Here is a 24,180-nt window from a genome sequence, read left to right as displayed (position 1 = left end):
TGTGTCTCTCTGAATGGGAATCTGTTGGATGACTGGTATGATGTAGTTATTGAGCGGCTTCACTGCAGGTATATTGTATGTTTCGAATATTCAATAAATAATAATAAAAAATACTTCTCTCTCGCGCTCTCTCAATTATACTCTATGAAAGTAACCATATCTACATGTACATACTACCTCAATCAGCCAGACTAACCGATGTCTGTATGTAGCCTTGCTACTTTTATAGCCTCGCTACTTTTATAGCCTCGCTACTGTTTTTCACTGTCTTTTCACTGTTGTTTTTATTTCTTTACTTACCTATTGTTCACCTAATACCTTTTTTGCACTATTGGTTAGAGCCTGTAAGTAAGCATTTCACTGTAAGGTCTAATACACCTGTTGTATTCGGCGCATATGACAAACTTTGATTTGATTCAAATGTCTCATTTCATGTCCATTTCAGGTGCTTATAATGGCTTATGAGTGCTTTTATAGGGATTATGAGACACCATCATCACTGGGGCACCATGTTCAGACCTGCTCTGTTCCTGCACTGTGACTGACTGGCCTGTCTCGAATACAGATAACATCAGCCAACTCAGAGAGCCTGAGAGGCCACGCCCTCAGCCACACCTCTCTGAGTGACACAGCTACACATCTATCTGACCATCACCATGACGGACAACTGGCTTCAGTCTGACCCATCAACACAGTGTCTAGTCCTCTGGTCCTTTGTCCTCTGTACCCTGAAGGTGAGTGTGGAGTGGACATCCTTTGTGGCACCACGGTGCTGAGCAGTGCTTTGCTGGCTTTTTGTGGGCATAGCTCGTTATAAAGCCAGCAGTTGATGGACAAAGATGTTACCTCAAACCAGAGACAACAGACTGAAGGCTGAAGAAGACTGTTGTCAAATAAAAGAAAGCTTTACTGATATTTGTTTATTTATACAAATGTATTCAATATAAATTACAACACTGAATAGTAGTAGAATACTGAAAAGATTGGAAGATACAGTATTTCATTTCAGAATGTGGTGCATTGTTTGAGAGTATATATGTACAGTATAATAGATTTGATTTGCAAACATTAATTACATGTCTCATTGGTTTGATTTGATTTATGATTTGATGCATGATCAATCATCGATTAATGATGACTTGCACTGGGATTTACATGGGACTTATCCTGTGAACTGAACATCTGTCCCAATCAGCATGTAGTCCTGGAGACAGAAGAGCAACAGTAGTTTGTCAAATATAGGACACACACTGGCTACAGTATAAGAGATATTGGACATGAGAAGAGATGTAGGAAGCAATGAGCTCTTAGATATCTGACTGTACCTTCAGGACTTGCAGTTGAGTGTTGATAAGGTTCATCTTTCCAATAGTGGGCAGGGGAAAACCCTTCTCTAGGCGAGCTATAAGATACAAACACATGGTTTTCCAGTGGCCAATCAGTGCAGAAACAATGAATATAAATAAACATGGAAATAAATAACTCACCATTGACCTTAGGTATCACAACCACTTTCAGAACCATCAGGAAGATGTTGTCAAGGGATTGAACCTGTTTGATATAATGTCATTGTTTAGGTTCAGTGGTTCAGTGTTAGCAAGTTATATGCATGTCATAAGCTCTGAAAATATCATTCTTACCTGAAATTGTCCCACATAACTAGTTCCCAATGTCATCTCAATTCTGTGAAAAGCAGACAGTATTAATTTACTTTGGTCAGTGTTTGAAGGGCTTCTCCCCCCCCTTTTGCACCAATCATACTCACTTGTTCAGAGTGATAGCCCCAGCCAGCTTCACCCCAGTCACGTTCATTTGAGCGCTGACACTACCCTCCTGCAGAGATAGAGAAAGTAGAGTTAATTATCACTCTCACAGTCTAAGCTACAGTATTCTACTTCCTGAGTGACTGACAGACTGACTGACCATGTTGAGGACAAAGAGGGGAGAGAGCGTGGTGTTGGGCTGGATGGCGTAGGCCGTCACTGTGCCGCTGGCCTGGACTGTCACGTTGTTGGGCTCAAGAGAGATGGTGGGCTCCTTCACCGTCTTCACCAGCAGTTTCATCATCATTCCAGGAAAACGCTTCGCTATCTGAAACAACACACATCATCTTTCTTTAATCCTGAGAAGAATGTTCACTTTATCTTCTCTTAGATACAAACTCAGAGTAAATGTGTTTGAACAAAAGGCTAATTTCCATCTCTGGATGGACACTAAAGCCAAACTAATTTCATAGATTGTTTTTTTCTAAACAAATGAAGTCATATGATATGGAGGTCGAATAGTGAACGTGGGGTCTGGTGTATCACCTCTGGAATGAAGACTCCAAACGTTCCAGTGTTCAGACGGATGGGAGAGCTAGGAGGGATCTGTCGGGGGAAAACAGTTATGTTTAACCTCACCCCTGAGGCAGATGGGACTATGTTAAACCTCACTCCCTGTAGATGGGAATCAGATTCAGACTCACCATATCATCTGTGACATATAGGCTGAGTGCTCCAGCATTGTTGTACACAAAGCCTGCAGAGTTGGGGGTGAAGGAAGAGACCCCGATGTAGAGCATGTTGTTGTCCTGAGGAGGCAGCGAGAAGGGCGTGGGAGAGAACGGAGGCTCCTGGTGCTTCCCAATGTTGTAGAACTCACCCTGGAGAGAGAGAGAGAGAGAGAGAGAGAGAGAGAGAGAGAGAGAGAGAGAGAGAGAGAGAGAGAGAGAGACACAGACAGACAGACAGACAGGCAGACAGACAGACAGACAGACAGACAGACAGACAGACAGACAGACAGACAGACAGACAGACAGACAGACAGACAGACAGAGAGAGTGTGTTAGAGGGAGAGTCAGAGAGAGAGGGATACAGAGAGAGAGAGGAAGACAGAGAGAGAGGGAGAATTGACATCTTGCCTTACTTGTAGCGTTGAAAGGTAGATTGGGAGTCTGAAGTTTTTACCTTCAAGCTGAATTCAATGGAGGACTTTGAAATGGTGGGTGATGTCACCATGGAATATTCAATTTCAGCATACTGGTCCACTTTGGCTAGAACTTCAAGATGGCAGAAAATAAATATTTAGGATCCATTTAGTAGCCTATGAATAACACCAGAATTTGTCACTGGAATAACATAAAAGAAAAACTATTTTTATTCATTTTAATATAAATGTATTACAATAATGTACTTAATTGTTACCCAGAAATGATTTGATATAAAACTGGCTGCATTTGGCCTTTAAATCTTGTTTTACCATTGAACGTTTTGAGGTGTGGGTTCATGTCAGTAATAACATCAGCCACTAGGGGGCAGATCTGTAATATTGAACAGAGGCATTGTTATTGTCAAGAGAACCGAAAAGGATTCATTTGAGTTTGAAGTCTGGCATTACACTGTCCCTCACCTGTTTCTGCAGAGCACTGCGCAGGGCCTTGTCAATGTAGGACTTGAAAAGATTGTAAAGCCAGCTGGAAAACAGGAACCAAAGCATTTGAAGAAACAAGTAAATCCACATTGCAATCATTTTTTAACATTGTGGTTTGATGATTCCTAAATCAATAACATGTGTTCTCACAACGTTTTAAGTACAGCATAGTGTTAAGTGCCTCTATATACTCCATGTACCTGGCCCCGCCATGGAACTTGATGCTGGCGCTGCCCACGTTGGCCACACAGTTGACAGTGCTGACCGTTGGCCTGCCAGTTTCATCACTCTTGATTGCAATATCGGCAGTGATGGTGAGTCCATTTATCGCCAGGTCGAAGGAGCCACGGTCTTGTCTAGATTGTTAACAAGAAAATAATGTTGTTTGAGTCCTTTGGGGTATGGATAGGCAGACCCAAGATAAAATTATGCAGTGTTTTAGTCTTGTTCCATCCTGGTCCTGGGGATGCACTGGGTGTTCAGACCCTCCCCCATGAACTCACATGAACCTGAAGTATCGGACCCTCCAGTTCCCGTGCAGGTTGATGAAGGCATTAGTAATAGCCAGCCTGACTCCAGTACCTGGCATCAGTACCAAAGCAGACTTGGGAAGTCCCAGATTCACTATGGTCATTCTGGAGGTTAGAACACAGTACATAGTTGGTAGGATAGGGGCATGTTGTGAACACTATAGCATTTGTAAACACAGTTGATAATCAACAAGTGATGACATGAGATAAGCAGACAATTAACAATGTATTTTTTGGGGGAAAAGACATTGTTGTCCTTTACCCTGTCAAACTGTACTTGACCTTCCCAATGGGAGGCACTTTCTCTGTTCCAGAGAGATCTGGGACCTTCATGGTCTTAAGCTTCTGTTGCAGAGATGCCATCCCAATCTGTTTACCTGTGGACAGCAGAGAGCAAGGCATTGAGGCAGAATGGGCTGTGAGGAGGATAGTATATTTATTTGCCACATGATCATAATACACAGCCTCATCTTGATCTAAAACCATGTAATGTTATTGCCCTTGCCTCAAACATACCATATTCAATACCCTTGTCTGTGAGTTTGACCTTGACTCCAGGGCTGGCAGCCAGAGTTAAGGAGATTACAGCCAACAGAGCCAACAAACAGCATGGAGACATTTTGACTGCAGTCACCTGTAGGGAAGATGAACAAACACTAATATATCTACATTACAATACAGGTGTATTGTTTATTGTCTAATGAATGGAATTGGGAATAATCATATCTTATGACTTTTAGGCTTCCGTTTTCATGGGAGGAGCATTAAGGTTGTTAACAGTTTCTTGTGTAAAGCCTTATTTTCCCCTGCACTGATTTTCTCTCTAGACACGTGCACTGTAGTCTCAACACTAATATTGACCTACGTCTGACTTGGTTTCTTTTGACCAATAATGAAACCATATTTTGCCACAATCTTAAAACTGAGCAGGGGAATTTCTAGAATGGACAAATACTTCCTGTTTTGTTGCATGCAGCTTCCCTTAATACCATCAACACTTTGTGACACAAAGTCCCATATTTGAAATCCTTTTACGGAGCATTGGCACCTTCTTGGGTTCACAGACATGTGACTGGTGTGTTTCTCAAGGAACTCTGTATCCAGTGATAGACAAAGTACCCCATTGTCATACTTGAGTAAAGTATAGATACCTTAATAGAAAATGACTCAAGTAAAAGTGAAGTCACCCTGTAAAATACTACTTGAGTAAAAATCTAAAAGTATTTGGTTTTATATATAATTAAGTATCAAAAGTAAAAGTATAAATACTTTCCAATTCCTTATATTAAGCAAGGCAGACAACACCATTTTCTTGTTTAAAAATGTACAGATAGCCAGGGGTAGGCACACTGCAACACTTAGACATCATTTACAAACAAAGCATTTGTGTTAAGTGAGTCCACCAGATCAGAGGCAGTAAAGATAACCAGGGATGTTCTCTTGATAAGTGTATGAATTGGACCATTTCCCTGTCCTGCTAAGCATTCAAAATGTAAAGAGTACTTTTGGGTGTCAAGGAAAATGTATGTAGTACATTATTTGTTTTAGGAATGTAGTGAAGTAAAATGAAAAGTAGTCAAGAATATATATAGTAAAGTACAGATACCCCCAAAAACTATTGAAGTAGTACTTTAAAGTATTTTTATTTAAGTACTTTACACCACTGTCTGTATCTATAGAAAGTTAGCTGTTTGTTGATTGCTTCCCCATTGGAATCAGTTTTATGTGTTGTTTTTTTTACCTCGCTTGAGCAAATGAAGAATGTTTAAAACCGCTAATAGAGAATGTTTAAAACCTCTAATCATATAGACAGTTTCTCAATTACCCAGGGAAAAAGATAGCACTTTTGAAATACTGTATCATTTCCACACTGTATGACCATGTCAACCCACCATCTAGCCTGCTTACTTAGTGGAGATTGAGGAGTGACAGCTTTCATAAAATTACCCTACAATACATTTTCCCCCGAATACCTGCAAAACACTTCCGGTATGTACATATTAGCACAAATGATAAAATGGGGTTCTCACCTCAACCTGACACACTTCTGTAAAAGAGAGAACTTTTAAATTGACAGAGAGAAACAGGCCAGTCTATTTTGTATGCACGACTCTGTAGTTACCTACCTCATGCACTGGTAAGAAAGTGGATCTCTTCTGTTGTTGTTGCTCCCTAGCTGGCGGCAGGGCAGAGTGAAAGGAGAAGAGATTCGCATGGCCTTTGATTCACTTCTCTGAACCAGGAAGAGCTGCTTGAGAAATGGGCTGACTGATACTTGGCTACCCATTCTGTAAATAACGCAGAGAGCATGGAGCAAACATTGTGCAAAGAAGAACAATCTAAGCTATTCCCTTGGTTATGTCTGCAAATCTAATAGATTCATATTTTCAGACTCCCATTCATATCATTCAGAGAAGGATTTGTTCAGGACATGCAGTAAAGAGAAAGTAAACAATGGCATGTTTATGAGTGCCATTGAGAACTCGGTCACAAGGTTTGATACAAATCCAACCAATAATTGCAGTAATAAAGTAATGTCTTGTAGAGTGTATAATTCGGTCATAAGCTCTTATCAAGAACATAAGAATTACTGTGGTCTGGCTTCTTGAAGCCAAACTTGAGGAGGCAGGGAGAAGGGCGTGGAGGAGAACGGAGGCTCCTGGTGCTTCCCAATGTTGTAGAACTCACCCTGGAGAGAGAGAGAGGGAGGGAGGGAGGGAGGGAGGGAGGGAGGGAGGGAGGGAGGGAGGGAGAGACAGACAGACAGACAGACAGACAGACAGACAGACAGACAGACAGACAGACAGACAGACAGACAGACAGACAGACAGACAGACAGACAGAGATACAGACAGACAGACAGACAGACAGACAGACAGACAGACAGACAGACAGACAGACAGACAGACAGACAGACAGACAGAGATACAGACAGAGATGCAGACAGAGAGAGAGATACAGACAGACAGAGATACAAACAGAGATACAGACAGAGACAGAGATACTGACAGACAGAGATACAGACAGAGATACAGCTGGAGGCAGGGCTTTCTCCTGTAGAGCTCCATTTTTATGGAATGGTCTGCCTACCCATGTGAGAGACACAAACTCGGTCTCAACTTTTAAGTCTTTACTGAAGACTCATCTCTTCAGTGGGTCATATGATTGAGTGTAGTCTGGCCCAGGAGTGTGAAGGTGAGACGGAAAGGCTCTGGAGCAACGAACCGCCCTTGCTGTCTCTGCCTGGCCGGTTCCCCTCTTTCCACTGGGATTCTCTGCCTCTAACCCTATTACAGGGGCTGAGTCACTGGCTTACTAGGGCTCTTTTATACCGTCCCTAGGAGGGGTGCGTCACTTGAGTGGGTTGAGTCACTGATGTGATCTTCCTGTCTGGGTTGGCGCCCCCCCTTGGGTTGTGCCGTGGCGGAGATCTTTGTGGGCTATACTCGGCCTTGTCTCAGGATGGTAAGTTGGTGGTTGAAGATATCCCTCTAGTGGTGTGGGGGCTGTGCTTTGGCAAAGTGGGTGGGGTTATATCCTTCCTGTTTGGCCCTGTCCGGAGGTGTCTTCGGATGGAGCCACAGTGTCTCCTGACCCCTCCTGTCTCAGCCTCCAGTATTTATGCTGCAGTAGTTTATGTGTCGGGGGGCTAGGGTCAGTTTGTTATATCTGGAGTACTTCTCATGTCCTATCCGGTGTCCTGTGTGAATTTAAGTATGCTCTCTCTAATTCTCTCTTTCTCTCTTTCTTTCTCTCTCTCGGAGGACCTGAGCCCTAGGACCATGCCTCAGGACTACCTGACATGATGACTCCTTGCTGTCCCCAGTCCACCTGGCAGTGCTGCTGCTCCAGTATCAACTGTTCTGCCTGTGATTATTATTATTTGACCATGTTGGTCATTTATGAACATTTGAACATCTTGGCCATGTTCTGTTATAATCTCCACCCGGCACAGACAGCACAGACAGACAGACAGACAGAGAGAGAGAGAGGTACAGACAGAGATACAGACAGACAGACAGACAGAACAAACAGACAGACAGACAGACAGACAGACAGACAGACAGACAGACAGACAGACAGACAGACAGACAGACAGACAGACAGACAGACAGACAGACAGACAGACAGACAGACAGACAGACAGACAGACAGACGGAAGGAGGGAGGGAGGGAGGGAGAAAAATATGAAAGGAGAGAGCGAGGGAGAGAGAGGTGGAAAGAGAAAGGGAGAGAGAGCGATAGAGGTTTTACCTCTAGCCTCTTGTCTTAGTGACTCCAAATCTGAAATGAGGATAGATTAGGAGTCAGAAATCTGGAGTTCTCACCTTCAGACTGAATTCAATGGATGATTTCAAAACGTAATATTCAATTTCAGCATCCTTGTCCCCTTTGACTAGAACTTCAAGATGGCAGAAAATATTAAATATTTAGGATCCATTTACTAGCCTATGATTAACACAATAATAATAAATTACAGTATGTTCATTAAGCTAAATTCTGTAAATCTTGTTATTGATATAAAACTGGCTGCATTTGGCCTTTAAATCTTGTTTTACCATTGAACGTTTTGAGGTGTGGGTTCATGTCAGTAATAACATCAGCCACTAGGGGGCAGATCTGTAAAAATTAACAGAGGGATTATTATTGTCACAAGAACAGAAAGAGATTAACCTGTTGAGTGTGTTGTCTGGCATTACACTGTCCATCACCTGTTTCTGCTGAGCACTATGCAAGGCCTTGTCAGTGTAGGACGTGAAAAGATTGTCCAGCCTGCTGGAAAACAGAAACCAAGCATTTGAGGAAAAAAGTAACACAATAAATCCACATTGAAATAATTTTATGACATTGTGGATTGATTAAGTCGGTAACATGCATTCTGAATAGTTTTAAGTGCACCATAGTGTTTAGTTCAGATACATGTATATACTCCATGTACCTGGCCCCACCGTGGAACTTGATGCTGGCACTGCCCACGTTGGCCACACAGTTGACAGTGCTGACCATTAGCCTACCAGTCTTATCCCTCTTGAGTGCAATACTGGCAGTGATGGTGAGTCCATTTACCATCACAGTCTTTTCTGTAATGTCACACAGAAAGTAAGAACTGTTGACTGAGCCCCTTGGAGTGTGGATAGACCCAAGAGGAAATTGTACAGTGTTTTAAATGGCTAGTGTGCTATTCTTGTGCTGGAACAAAAGCCTGCACAACCCAGAGGTTCCCTGAAACCAGGGCAGAAGAACACTCATGAACTCACATGAACCTGAAGTATCGGACCCTCCAGTTCCCGTGCAGGTTGATGAAGGCATTAGTAATAGCCAGCCTGACTCCAGTACCTGGCATCAGTACCAAAGCAGACTTGGGAAGTCCCAGATTCACTATGGTCATTCTGGAGGTTAGAACACAGTACATAGTTGGTAGGATAGGGGCATGTTGTGAACACTATAGCATTTGTAAGCACAGTTGATTATCAACCAAGGAGTAAATGAGATATGCAGACAATGTATTTGACCGCAATATATTTGAAAAGGATACTTTCAATTTGTTCCCTTACCCTGTCATGCTGTACTTGACCTTGCCAATGGTTGCCAAGATCTGGGACCTTCATGGTCTTTCTGCTGCAGAGATGCCATCCCAATCTGTTCCCCTGTGAATGGGACAGTGCAAGGCATTGAGGCAGTATGGGCTGCGAGGAGTATAGTGTACAGTGCCTAGTCTTTACATTGTGCTGCCTTAAAGAAGGCAAAGTGAAAAAAAGCTATACTTAAAGCCAGGACTGAGACTGGACCACTGAGGAACACCTAGCATATCTTGGAAAGCCCTTCTTGTGTGTCTGGCATTAAAATGTGTGTTTGTAACTTACCAGGGCTTTGCTCCTTTCCTATTTATTTTGATCCTAACAAACTCCCCAGTCCCTGCTGGTGACAAGCATACATGTAACATGATGCTGCCATCACAATTAGAGGTCTACCGATTAATCGGAATGTCCGATTAATTAGGGCCGATTTCAAGTTTTCATAACAATCGGAAAATCTGTATTTTTGGACACCGATTTGGCCGATTTTGTCAAAATTAATTATTATTTAATCTTTATTTAACTAGGCTAATTAGTTAAGAACACATTCTTATTTTCAAAGACGGCCTAGGAACGGTGGGTTAACTGCCTTGTTCAGGGGCAGAACGACAGATTTTTACCTTGTCAGCTCAAGGATTCAATCTAGCAACCTTACAGTTAACTAGTCCAACGCTCCAACCACCTGCCTCTCATTGCACTCCACGAGAAGCCTGTCTGTTACGTGAATGCAGTAAGCCAAGGTAAGTTGCTAGCTAGCATTAAACTTATCTTATAAAAAACAATCAATCAATCGATCATAATCACTAGTTAACTACACATGGTTGATGATATTACTAGTTTATCTAGCGTGTCCTGCGTTGCGTATAATCAATGCGGTGCGTATCGTTGCTCCAATGTGTCCCTAACCATGAACATCAATGCCTTTCTTAAAATCAATACACAGAAGTATATCTTTTTAAATCTGCATATTTAACTAAAAGAAATCCAGGTTAGCAGGCAATATTAACCAGATGAAATTGTGTCACTTCCCTTGAGTTCATTGCACGCAGAGTCAGTGTATATGCAACAGTTTGGGCCGCCTAATTTGCCAGAATTGTACGTAATTATGACATAACATTGAATGTTGTGCAATGTAACAGGAATATTTAGACTTATGGATGCCACCCTTTAGATAAAATACTGAACGGTTCTGTATTTCACTGAAAGAATAAACGTCTTGTTTTCGAGATGATAGTTTCCGGATTCGACCATATTAATGACCTAAGGCTAGTATTTCTGTGTGTTATCATGTTATAACTAAGTCTATGATTTGATAGAGCAGTCTGACTGAGCGGTGGTAGGCACCAGCAGGCTCGTAAGTATTCATTCAAACAGCACTTTGTGCGTTTGCCAGCAGCTGTTTATGACTTCAAGCCTATCAACTCCCAAGATTAGGCTGGTGTAACCGATGTGAAATGGCTAGCTAGTCAGCGTGGTGCACAATAAATAGCGTTTCAAACGTCACTCGCTCTGAGACTTGGAGTGGTTGTTCCCCTTGCTCTGCATGGGTAACGCTGCTTCGAGGGTGGCTGTTGTCGTTGTGTTCCTGGTTCGAGCCCAGGTAGGGGCAAGGAAAGGGACGGAAGCTATACTGTTACACTGGCAATACTAAAGTGCCTATAAGAACATCCAATAGTCAAAGGTTAATGAAATACAAATGGTATAGAGAGAAATAGTCCCATAATTCCTATAATAACTACAACCTAAAACTTCTTACCTGGGAATATTGAAGACTCATGTTAAAAGGAACCAGCTTTCATATGTTCTCATGTTCTGAGCAAGGAACTTAAACGTTAGCTTTCTTACATGGCACATATTGCACTTTTACTTTCTTCTCCAATGCTTTGTTTTTGCATTATTTAAACCAAATTGAACATGTTTCATTATTTATTTGAAGCTAAATTGATTTTATTGATTAAAGTTAAGTTAAAATAAGTATTCATTCAGTATTGTTGTAATTGTCATTATTACAAATAAATGTTTTAAAAAATTGACCGCTTAATCGGTATCGGCTTTTTTTTGGTCCTCCAATAATCGGTATCGGTATCGGCTCGGTCGACCTCTAATCACAATACTTGAAAATACAGAGTATCAACAACAACATTCTCTCCAAATCACTGGCCGCCAACCCTGGAGTCAAGGTCAAACTCATGGACAAATGGTACATGTATTAGACAAACTCTACAAGTCTGTAGTTACCTACGAACTGGTAAGAAAGTGGCAAAGAGATGCACATGGCCTTTTATTCACTTCTTTGAACCAGGAAGAGCTGCTTGAGAAATGGACTCCCTGAGACTACCCATTCTGTAGGCAACTGAGAGAGCATGGAGCAAACACTGTGCAAAGAAGGGCAATCTAGTCAATGTTTCCATAGTGGGGCAATTCCATGAAAGGATGGCCCAAAGATATTTATCATGTTTTTGATCTTCCTGAAATGAAATTCCTAAAAAGGTCCTTTGGGGGAAGGATGTTCGGCATACCTTTGAAATCTGTATCCTTCTTTTAGACACCGCAACGATGATTCTGTAGATGCTAAAAAAAACAGTGTTGTGTCATCTGAACCCCTACAGTGTATTCTGAAACACGAGTAGTGTTTAGGTTAAGAATGCATTTTATTTACATTAATTTATTGATTCTTGATTACAAATATAATCTAAATATCTCAAAAGTAGCCTTTGATTTTGTTCATTTTTAAACATTGTTTTAAAGGTATAATAGGTAAGATCATTCAAGTAGCTCTAAATGGTTTTAATAAAGTGGCGAGGATCAGAGAATAAAATGTTATGAAGACTAGATGGTAACGTCCAACCACAGTCTGGCCCAAGGATGTGTATATACCCTAAATTACTGACAGGAGTTTTGAAACCACTGCACAGCCATTTCTGTACTTCTCCACTATTGTAAAAAATATTTTGGAAGCCAATGCATTTATTAATGTCTACATTTGTTTTTGCCAATTACAGACACCTTAATGCAAACTTTGAAATTATACTATGTGAACTGAACATTGAAATATAAAGTTTAATCAAATAAAAAAAAATGTTTTCATTAAAGATTGTTTGGGAAGAGTACTAATGTTAATGTCACCACTACAACAAATAAATACTTAAATACATGTAATTTTGTCCTTGAAAGCAATGATTGAAATACTGTAGAATTCAATTAATTTCCATGGAGGACTGCTCCTCCTGAGGAGTACCAATATGGCGGCCGGTGGCTTCAAAGCCTCTCATTGGCCAATACATAGCATCAGCAGATAAAACGTAATTACTTGGTGCAAAACCACGCTTATAAGTAGCCTAGCAACATTCAAATCCACACTGATTGGTCAGTCAGTTTCTTCCAAGCGATTCCAAGTTGAAACCACGCCCTAAAGCATTTTGAAAGCATATTATCAAGCTTAACTAGCTAACTATTATAGAGATTTGGAAACGTTGTCTTACCTCAAGGCACCGGGTTTGAAGCATCTATCGCTGTATCGTTTGCAGCATCCATGCTTGCTAAAATCAAGTTTTTCAAGCAAGCTTTGCAAGCCAGTATTTCTAAAATCAAGTTATGTAAACCAGTAATCAACAGTTACCACTCATGAATTATACTTGTACTTAATCCAGTAATAATGGGCCAAATTTAAAGCTAAAACATCTTTTAAAAAATGTCAATAATGGGCTGGGTTTTGCATCAAGTTTGGCGTGTATAGGTAGGATGCATCCAGGGTTTATATACATCATTGGTCTGGCCTTTGTGGCCACAGCTGAAATTCCCATTGGCCGTGTACGATTTCGCAGGAAATTTGGCCTTGTGCTCTTAGAGGGATACATACCGAGGCATGACCACTTGCCTTTCATGAGGAACTCAGTCACCTCACATCAAACATGGAGGACATTACGGGGAGGACACAAAAAGTTGAACCTAGGACTATACCTTATCACGACGTGATGTAACACTGCTGTCATGTCTGTCGTACAGGGGTACGGATGTACAAGTCTACCGTTTGCGCCCATTCAAATTATCCCCAAGGTTGCCATGTTAATTCACATTAATTCTCTTAAACTAAATACCATGACTGTTTTCTAATTTTCTGGGAATTTGGTTAATATCGTAATCAGCCTACTGCATATCTCTTAAAAACAGACATTTTAGTTTACAGGCGTGCTATTAGCATGCCAACACTCATTAAGACAGACTGGTAGCGTAGTTAGCAATCGCTAGCATTCACTGGTTAAGTCTTTTTTTGACTTGAGTGTAATGGAGTTGACTGGTGACTATGACATGAATACATATTAATTCACAACATTTGGATGGGAGATATAGTCCGGTTAACACTATGTGTGTTGTTATTGCTTGAAATTAGGCCAAATTGAACTGCTTTGAATGGGGAAAAATTTGTGCTAACCCCACTTTCTTGATTTTAGTTGTAAACCCCAGTGAGTCCCTGCCCCTGTTTAGGTAAAAAGCTGAGGGACAGGGCTGGAGAAATGCAACCACTCTCAAATTCATAGACAAAGCTATCATAATGATAGTTTAAACCATGTTTTGAGCTTATAGAGTGTATGATTATATGAACTGTTTACAAACATTGGCGTAAAACAATCTTATATTTTGGGTTCTGTTGGGGTGCGACAGTTGAACTGAGCTCATGAGGCATTTATAAGTTATATTCTGCAAGAATCAATGGGTACATATCACAAGTCTAAAATGGATGTAGTAACTGCAGATTGTCCCTTTAAAGAAGGCCTGGGAAAGTCCAAAAGGTCACAAATGTAACAACTTTAATCATTTACTTGGGAAACAATATAACTATTAGGTCTATGTGCTATGCTTTAGCCTAATAGATAATAGAACGAGTGAATATTGATCTTGACTTTCTTCTTACTTCTTATTATTTATTATTTCAGATTATCAGGCTTTAATTAGATGTAAATATAATACTTAACAAACATCATGATGTCTGTATAACTTTCATTGTAGTGCCTCACAATGACTCTGATGAATATCTAAGTAAATCATTACAAAGTCAAATTGAGTCAGAGGAAACCAAGGGCATTGCACTCATAGGAAACAGGATGCTTTCAAACGGCTCGGCAGGTCTGTAATGTGATGGCGCAGGTGGCCTTACCTCTCTATGGTCAGAGCGGGGGGGGGGGGGGGGATTCATTTATCTCAACAGAGTAGCCCCAAGGAAGTCCCTCTATAGCTAACATGTTAAGCGTTTCAGTCAAAACTAATGGGTAAGGTAGTCCTCTGTAGCAGTACTTCCCAACCCTCTCTTTGGGGGACCAAAATATTTTTCACATATTTTTGGTAGCCCTGAATTGGCGCATCTGGTGGTCCCTGAGGAAAATGTTGGGAAACTCTGCTTTGTCGCTCAGTTGGTAGAGCAGGGTGTCAAACTCATTCCATGGAGGGCCTAGTGTCTGCAGGTTTTGTTTTTTCCTTTCAATTAAGCCCTAGACAGCCAAGTGAGGGGAGTTCATTAGTGACCTTAATTCATCAATCAAGGACAAGGGAGGAGCGAAAACCCGCAGACACTCCACCCTCCGTGGAATGAGTTTGACACGTGTGGTAGAGCATGGCTGTTGCAACGCCAGGATAGTGGGCATGACTGTAGGTTGCTTTGAATTCAAATGTCTCCTAAATGACATATACTGTATAAATGTACAGTATATACAGGTTACTGCCAAAATAAAGACAACTCCAACAGAAAGTGTCTTAATAGTGGTTTGGGCCTACCATGAGCTACCAAAACAGCTTCAATGCACCTTGGCATCGATTCTACAAGTGTCTGGAACTCTATTGGAGGGATGTGACACCATTCTTCCACAATAAATTCCATAATTTTATGTTTTGTTGATGGTGGTGGAAAACGCTGTCTCAGGTGCCGCTCCAGAATCTTTCAAGAGTTCAATTGGGATGAGATCTGGTGACTGAGACACCCATGGCATATTGGGAAACATATCGGGAAACACCCATGGCATATCGGGAAACACCCATGGCATATCGGGAAACATATCGCGAAACACCCATGGCATATCGGGAAACATATCGCGAAACACCCATGGCATATCGTGAAACACCCATGGCATATTGGGAAACATATCGGGAAACACCCATGGCATATCGGGAAACACCCATGGCATATCGGGAAACATATCGGGAAACACCCATGGCATATCGGGAAACATATCGGGAAACACCCATGGCATATTGGGAAACATGTCGCGAAACACCCATGGCATATCGTGAAACATATCGGGAAACACCCATGACATATCGTGAAACATATCGGGAAACACCCATGGCATATCGTGAAACATATCAGGAAACACCCATGGCATATCGTGAAATATATCGTGAAACACCCATGGCATATCGTGAAACATATCGGGAAACACCCATGGCATATCGTGAAACATATCGGGAAACACCCATGGCATATCGTGAAACATATCGGGAAACACCCATGGCATATCTTTAAACACCAGCAAGTTGAGCAGTCTTCGTCACTGAAGCATGATGGGATGTTAATTCCAAACCTGTGTGGTATCACCTGCTTTCAATACACTTTGAATGCCTCATTTACTCAAGTGTTTCCTTTATTTTGCCAGTTACCTGTTTATTGTATAGGTAAGTGGACATCCTGAGATTTAGAACTTGTTCTTTAGTTCAGTTAGTGTTTAAGTTTTTAGCTTCGATATTATATCAATCTAAACTCAGAAATACTAGTTATTTGGTCAAACCAATGGTAGTTATTTGGGCAAGCACACTATTCCGCAGGTAGCAAATGTGTCCTCTGTCTTAGGGCTACTGGTCCGAGTAGAGAACTGATCTGAGTTTCCCACACTGAGTCCTGTGTGCTGTGATCAATGCACTACAAAAGCTGCTCAGTGGACCCTCAGTGACGGCTTTTGGCTCTGTGTTGCATTATAGACAGAGTATGACATCACAGACCATCTGGATTCTGGAGGGAAACACTAACCACTGGCTGATTCGGCATGTTCATACTCACAATACACACTTTTAGAAAAATATTTGCTAATCAAAAGAGGAATAGAAACTGATAATGACTCAATGTAGATGGTGGTACACTACTCTGACAATTGTATATGTGGACAGAGTTGAACTTAGGTACTGTGGTCGCTTGGTTGTCGTGACTTTTCACCAAATATGTAGAAGTATGGCATTAACGCTGTATAAAAAAATGATCAAAACTAAAATAGTCATGAACATTTAGCTAACTCTCCCAACTTCACACACACACACACACACACACACACACACACACACACACACACACACACACACACACACACACACACACACACACACACACACACACACACACACACACACACACACACACACACACACACACACACACACACACAGAGGGGGAAGTTGCTGCAGAGGGAGAAAAACATTGTAGAGTAGAGAATCCTTCACATGCGCAGATGGTTCATTTTTTTGCTATCGGGAAGAGGCGTCAGATGTTTTTGGCAATGCAGCCACTCCATATATAAAAAAATAATCCATTGATTGCAGCATAGAGTGACACATCACGTAAGCTATTGAGTTTGGGCGGCACACCTGCTCTAAACTTTTAGAGAACTTAGATGACAGTACCAAGTTTTGGCCCAACACCTGGAATCACTGATATCAGGACCAGACTAAAAATCATGAAAATGTAATTGAACATACATGTAAAACAGGGACATCAGCAACAAGAAAAAACAGTCATGCCTCCTGGGAAACTCATAATTAAGATGAATTATCTCTCTATATTTAATTTCACATGTCAAATAAAACAATGATTGTCAAGTAGTTATGTATGGATATAAATATCTTTTGAATTTTTACCTTACTTGGTAGATTTGGCTGCACCTAGAGGTAGAAAGGAATATGTAGATTCAGTGTTGTATTCTAATGCATTCAAGATCATTGTGTACAGTCTTGGGTCAAAGTAGGCTTTTTTTTCTTCTACATATGGAATTTAATACATCAGTAATGTAACCGTATTGGAAGCTCGTCTCAGTGAAGACAATAATAAATGAACAGAGAAGAACATTTAATTTGATGATTTGTATATTTATTCAGACCAACTAGAATACCCACATTCAGGGTAAATATTTCAACAGAAATAAAGTGATCAAACATCACATTAAAAACGTGGATACATGTTCAAGACATTATACTCCAATAGGATACACAATAATTGTTTTTATAAAAGACAACATTGTTTAAACTAATAAGGGTTTCACATTAAAATAAAACATTTTCTCACCTTTACAATATCCACATCATTCAAACAGCGTGAGCAACATTTTCACACTTAAAGTCTGATCTTTAAACAAATCAATTAGTTCTAATCACAGAGTGATGATAACAGGTACAATTCCCAGTTTGGGTAAATAATCATCATGGAGAATCAGTGATTCTGGAGCTCTAGTTGATCAATAACAAATGTTTAACTGATACTGATACATACCTCACAGAAGATGCTCAATATAATGTTAATATGACCATATCATTACAACATTGTGTTTGTAACAACATTTTGGGTTCAAAGTCCTCATGGAGGACCATTGATGTTGTAGCTCAGGTTGAACATGATCACATATATAACTGATACATGCGACACAGAACATGCTCAATACAATGTCAATAATGACATATCACTGTTGTAAAACATTGTTGTCTTATACCTTTTCACCTTAAAACAGATCAATCATAGAACATCACAAACAGATTGATCATATAACACCTATTTTGCGGGAAAAGTTCTCATGGAGGACCATAGAAGTTGATGCTGATCATGTTGATCATGAACGAACATATGATCAATATCAACACGTTTTAAATGTTATTATTCAATGATCAATTTGACCATTTTCTTAGAAAAACATTACAACTTGTTCAGTACAACAGAAAATAAGTCTTAATAACAGCAAGACTTTTAAAACAACCTGCACAAGCAGAATATGAAGAAGATCTCTGATCACTGTCCATCACATTAATGTTAGACTAACATGGTGCATTGAGTTTGTTTGAGAGTGGAGTTCCAGTCTGTAGGACTCTACCAGGGCCTCCAGAGAGCAGTGTGGACTGGACTCTTCTCTTTGCTGGTGCTGTACTGGGCTGGGAGCTGAACTGAGGCAGGTCACTCTCCCTCCTGTTCTTATCAGAGGATGGATGCAGGCTCTGGAAGTGGCTCAGCAGTTATCTCTGGGTCTGTGTCTTCACCTCATCCTTGGTCAGGAAGTGCACAATCTCTTGGACACAACTGGAGTAACCCTGATTGACAGCTGCTGAGCAGGAGGAGGAGCTAACTAGCTGGTTCTGTTGCTGTTGTCTCAGCAAGAAAACTGGCAAATCCTGGATGTCGGCTATCTCCAGCTTGGAGTCCGACTGCTGGTTGAGGATCTCTGGACCCAGGAGAGACTTGAGCTGCTCGATGCTGTTGTTGATACGATATCTGTGTAACTTCTCCATCAATGGCTTTGTTAACAACAAGAAGAGCTGATCTTATTCTGAAATTGGGCATTATTGAAACTAATAAATAATCAATCAAATTGGATGAATTTCCTTTAATTCGATTATTCAATTTACCTTGTCAGAGTCAGGTGCTCATTAGAGTAGATCATAGCTGAAGTGATTGTTGGTGCCATGGCTGGATCTCTGTGCTGTACTGGTCTCTATGTAGAGTGAATCTGATGTCTAATGCATTCATCTCTCCTATATATAGTCCATAATCTGCATATGAATGTGTGGGTCTTGGGCTTGTTGGAGTTTCTCACAGTCTGTAGCCAATGGGTGAGCTTGGGAGGACAATGAGGAATGTGGAGCTGCCACATGCTCAGTGTTCTTATTGCTGGGGGACAATGGTCACGTCTCATGGAGCAGGTGGAGAGGTGGGGAGGGGGGGAGGGGGGGGGGGGGGTGGAGAGAGACTCAGAGTGTTGTGTGAATCTGGGAAACCAGTGACCCTCAGATCTGCTGCCTGATGTTAGGATCAATGATGCTGAGAGAGCACACACTCATCATCACAACTTACAGGTTTGAGACTGACGCAGATCCTCTACATTACATTTGCAATGTAACATAGCCCCCACCTATGAAAACATTGTTGAATGTATAGTGTTTAAACACATCACATTATCTAACAATGAATGTGACCGCTGACAAAAATGATATATTGTATAGGTTTACATTTTGTCATAGATGAAAAGTAAAACATATTTATAATTTTCTGTTCTGCTGAATTTCATTTTTATTTTTATTTATTGAGTCAAATATGAGGTCTTTCGAAAATATAAAGTAAGTTTATTTGCAGAGAAATATAGCTTGTGGTTAAGTTCACAGGTTCGATATTGTATTAATATCATGAGGTCTCGAAAGTCAGATGTAGTAATTATATGGTCAAGCACTCTGGAGTCCAGAGGTAGCAGATGTTTCCTCTGCATTGAGGCTACTGGTCAGTGTGAGTAGATAGCTGATCTGAGTTTCCCACACTGAGTCATGTGTGCCATGATCAATGCACTACAAAAGCTGCTCAGTGGATCCTCAGTGACGGCTATTGGCTCTGTGTTGTATTATAGACAGAGTATGACATCACAGACCATCTGGATTCTGGAGGGAAACACTACAACACTTGATTTTATGCTAAGTGTGTGCTGCAAGACATGTACTGTACTTTATCAGTGTTCAGTTCTACATTATTTAATTTTAACCACAATGATTTTGTATTTTATTTGTACATTTATGTTCAAATTGCTTTATATGTTTACGTTCAGATTTACATCTTGCAGAAGCTTAATATTAATGAACATTTCTAAGTCATTCATGCACAGTTGCACACACATTTGGTTTTAGATCTAATATCATGTGCCTTGATCCAGCTTCCACCCGAAAGGAAGACAGAAGAGAGGGAGAAAGAAAGAGTTAAACCCTGGAGAAACTGATGTATTCAGCTATTGTTTAATTCCCTTCTATAAGTGTGGCTATTCCCCAGTGACTCTGGGTGTTCCCCAGACAGACGGGTGCTGGTCGGGCTGATGATGATGATGACACTAGACTGAGACTCTGCTTTCCAGAGCTTTCCCACACTCTGCCCATTGACAGAGCTTCCACCTAACAACAGAAGTGTGCCTTGTTAAATGTTAATTCATCTCTATACAAGCAGTTCCCATTAAGTCCCTGGGGGAGAAAATAAATACATCTGACATACATAAATTAAGAATGTAGTAAATACAAATATTTAGACTATCGGATGATATAGACTTGTACAGCATATGGCCATTCAGAGATGGTCAAGAATGGACTGAAAACTGAAGATTTTTAAAGCGTTTATGTTTTAGATATAAGATTTATGATCTTCGATACAACATTCACATTTCAGCAGACACTTATCCAGGCATATACTTTCATACTTGTTTGTTGTTGTATTGATCCCCTGAAGGTCTTGAACCCACAACCCTGGCATTGCAAGAGCCATGCCCTACCTACTGAGTTACACAGGACTACTACAATGTAATTATGTTTGTATAAAGTGTAATATAATGTATTTCCTGATCTGTTACCTAATTCCTCTTACACCCTGTAATAATAAAAAAACACTTGTGAAGTCCTTATAATTCATTATATCTCTGATATAATTCATTTCTAGAATTCAGTGATGAAACCTTACTAGTGAAATTCCTTCTCACCCCTCATCATACAGGGTACAGGATTCTATTGTCCCAAAGGCAGTCTGTGAGTGAGTTTTCCTTGGTTTCCCACACTCTCTCCATTCACTGCTCTCAATGGTGGAACAATAGAAGTGTGCCTTATTATAATGCATCATATCAGGTATTCAGTTTCGTTCGGATTCTAGGCAATCATTAAATATGCTTCAATTACCAAAACAGCATCTGATCCTAGAGAAGGTTCCCTGAAAAACTTGGATTTAAGGAAATTATTTGAGTTAAAGAACAGTCAGCACTGTAGAGTAGCACTTGTCTTGGTTCTGACCTAAATTGAATCAATGAGAGACAAGTGACATGTTGATTTTAGCCATCACCATAACCCTAACTCCAGCTTTATGTTCACACCCTGTTTCAACCCTAACCCTAACCATAACCCTAACTCCAGCTTTATGTTCACACCCTGTTTCAACCCTAACCATAACCATAACCCTAACTCCAGCTTTATGTTCACACCCTGTTTCAACCCTAACCATAACCCTAACTCCAGCTTTATGTACACAACCTGTTTCAACCCTAACCATAACCATAACCCTAACTCCAGCTTTATGTTCACACCCTGTTTCAACCCTAACCATAACCCTAACTCCAGCTTTATGTACACAACCTGTTTCAACCCTAACCCTAACCTTAACTCCAGCTTCATGTACACAACCTGTTTCAACCCTAACCATAACCTTTACCTCCAGCTTCATGTCCACACCCTGCTTCAACCCTAACCATAACTACTTACCTGAGATTAGCAAACTTAGGTTCCACACACTGCCACGTGACCCAGCACACTGGACAAACTTAGGTTCCACACACTGCCACGTGACCCAGCACACTGGACATTTGAAACAGCAAATATCATTTTTAACTTTTGGCTGGATAATTTAAGCATGTAAGGGGAGGGAATGGAAAGAACTTGGATTGGGCGCCTCAACACGAAAGATATCAAGGGCCTGAATGAAAAATATTAAATTGACTTTGGTTTACTTATTTGATGGGAGGGGTATGTCTTGGTGCAGGGACATGGGTTGTTTTGTTTTCTTTTTGGGGGGGGATGGAAGGGGGGAGGTAGTGGGGAGCTGTGGGAGAGCCGCCCATTATAAATGTTTGTTTATTGTATGATTTATTTATGTTGACTCGTCCATGGTGGATTTGCCATTGTTTGATAGCACTTATGATTGTCTTTAAAATATGTACTTCCTATTTAATTATTTATTTATTTATGGATCTACTTACTGACCCTAAATATGATGGCACTTATTTTTATCATATTCTTTGATTTTTTTGTAGTGTGTTTAATCAAAACAAAACTTTTAAAACAACCTGCACAAGCAGAATATGAAGAAGATCTCTGACCACTGTTCATCACATTAATGTTAGACCAACATGGTCCATTGAGTTTGTTTGAGAGTGGAGTTCCAGTCTGTAGGACTCTACCAGGGCCTCCAGAGAGCAGTGTGGACTGGACTCTTCTCTTTGCTGGTGCTGTACTGGGCTGGGAGCTGAACTGAGGCAGGTCACTCTCCCTCCTGTTCTTATCAGAGGATGGATGCAGGCTCTGGAAGTGGCTCAGCAGTCTTCTCTGGGTCTGTGTCTTCACCTAATCCTTGGTCAGGGAAGTGCACAATCTCTTGGACACAGCTGGAGTAAACCTTATTGACAGCTGCAGAGCAGGAGGAGGAGCTCACTGACTGGTTCTGTTGCTGTCATCTCCAGGATGTCGGCTTTCTCCATTTTGAAAACTGGCTGCTGGTTGAGGCTCTCTCCAAGAGAGACTTGAGCTGCTCAATGCTGTTGTTGAAACGATCTCTGTGTAACTTCTCAACCACTGGCTTTCTTATCTGCAAGAAGAGGAGAGTCATTAAAAATATTATTCTGGATACAACAGAGCTGACATGAATGGATGATATCTAGAAGCAAGTCTCTAGCTGATGACCTCACAGGTATTGTGACTCCATCAGAGTGCATCAGCTGTGAGGTGATGATGACCTCCTGTCTGTCTGTCTGTCTGTCTGTCTGTCTGTCTGTCTGTCTGTCTGTCTGTCTGTCTGTTTGTCTGTCTGCCTGTCTACTCGCTCAAGTTTCCCAGGAGCCCCAGGCAGCACACTTGCCTCCTCTGAGCTCCACAGCACAGCTGGCTCTACAGCACAACGCTGAGCGTGCCCCAGTCGCACGCCCTCCTCTCTTTGGAGATGGGAGCCACAGGGACACACGGCTTCCCACACTTCTGAATGCAGCTTGCTGAGCCGCGAGACATAATAGAAGTGTGTCTGCTCTCACAAAGACCCACTGGCTGTTCCCATGCACAGCCAGCCATGCTGGGAGAGAGATTGGTTTGTAAGGCAGTCTAGTACCAACAGACAAACCATCTGTATCCCTGATAACTCAGATTGGGAATACTTTAATGAATTGCACAATATTTTTAAAATATTTCTACAGAAGAAATTCTTAAAATATATATTGAAGAGAAAGTTTACTAAATGTACCATTTTATGGAGACGCCAAAAGTTGATTATGTATCTGGGCCATTAGCAAATAGGATTGGTTAGCTGATCTAGTAGACTCTTGCCATGACCAAGTTCCCGTAAAAAAGGCCATTTCAGAAATATTACTATTACACACATTTATCGTCATTATGTGATTTGGGATCTAATGCAATGATAGTTAGATGCTGTAGGATGAAAAAGCCGGTGATCCTAGCATGTGTCACATTTGCATTTTGTTGATTTGTGTCACAACTTGACATGGGGAACAGTCTTTTTCTGAGTACTCATGGGTATAAAGAGACGTTCTCAGGGACTAACTTGGCCATCCTCTTTTGCATATGGCTTAAAGAACATCCCACCTGTCCTGTGCGGAATCAGCTATTATTCCCACTGACTATTGTCCCACCTTCAG

The 24,180-nt window shown here is 41.0% G+C and overlaps 1 protein-coding gene, 1 long non-coding RNA gene and 1 pseudogene across 2 annotated transcripts; all 3 read right to left on the bottom strand.

Moving 5' to 3' along the window:
* Positions 1-917: 917 nt before the first annotated feature.
* lbp/bpi-2 (LBP (LPS binding protein)/BPI (bactericidal/permeability-increasing protein) like-2) lies at positions 918-6,126 on the bottom strand. Its single transcript, NM_001124198.1, is given in 16 exon segments — positions 918-1,204; positions 1,326-1,402; positions 1,488-1,551; positions 1,641-1,683; positions 1,766-1,833; positions 1,924-2,091; positions 2,310-2,369; positions 2,468-2,644; positions 2,949-3,040; positions 3,241-3,301; positions 3,391-3,454; positions 3,612-3,767; positions 3,915-4,046; positions 4,204-4,318; positions 4,458-4,575; positions 6,068-6,126. Coding segments are annotated over 15 exon segments (1,422 nt in total). The 5' UTR covers positions 4,561-4,575; positions 6,068-6,126; the 3' UTR covers positions 918-1,162.
* Positions 6,127-8,080: 1,954 nt separating this feature from the next.
* Positions 8,081-9,022, bottom strand: LOC110494613. Its single transcript, XR_005037083.1, has 4 exons — positions 8,881-9,022; positions 8,654-8,717; positions 8,501-8,561; positions 8,081-8,225 (listed from the first exon to the last, which is right to left on the bottom strand). It is a non-coding gene; the product is annotated as an uncharacterized LOC110494613 (long non-coding RNA).
* A 13,372-nt stretch (positions 9,023-22,394) lies between these two features.
* On the bottom strand, positions 22,395-23,270 carry LOC110493259 (annotated as a pseudogene).
* Between the last annotated feature and the right edge of the window lie 910 nt (positions 23,271-24,180).

This window comes from Oncorhynchus mykiss, chromosome 17 (assembly GCF_013265735.2).
Source record: "Oncorhynchus mykiss isolate Arlee chromosome 17, USDA_OmykA_1.1, whole genome shotgun sequence".
In the NCBI taxonomy this organism is placed as follows: Eukaryota; Metazoa; Chordata; class Actinopteri; order Salmoniformes; family Salmonidae; genus Oncorhynchus; species Oncorhynchus mykiss.
This window is presented reverse-complemented; position numbering and strand designations above follow the sequence as displayed.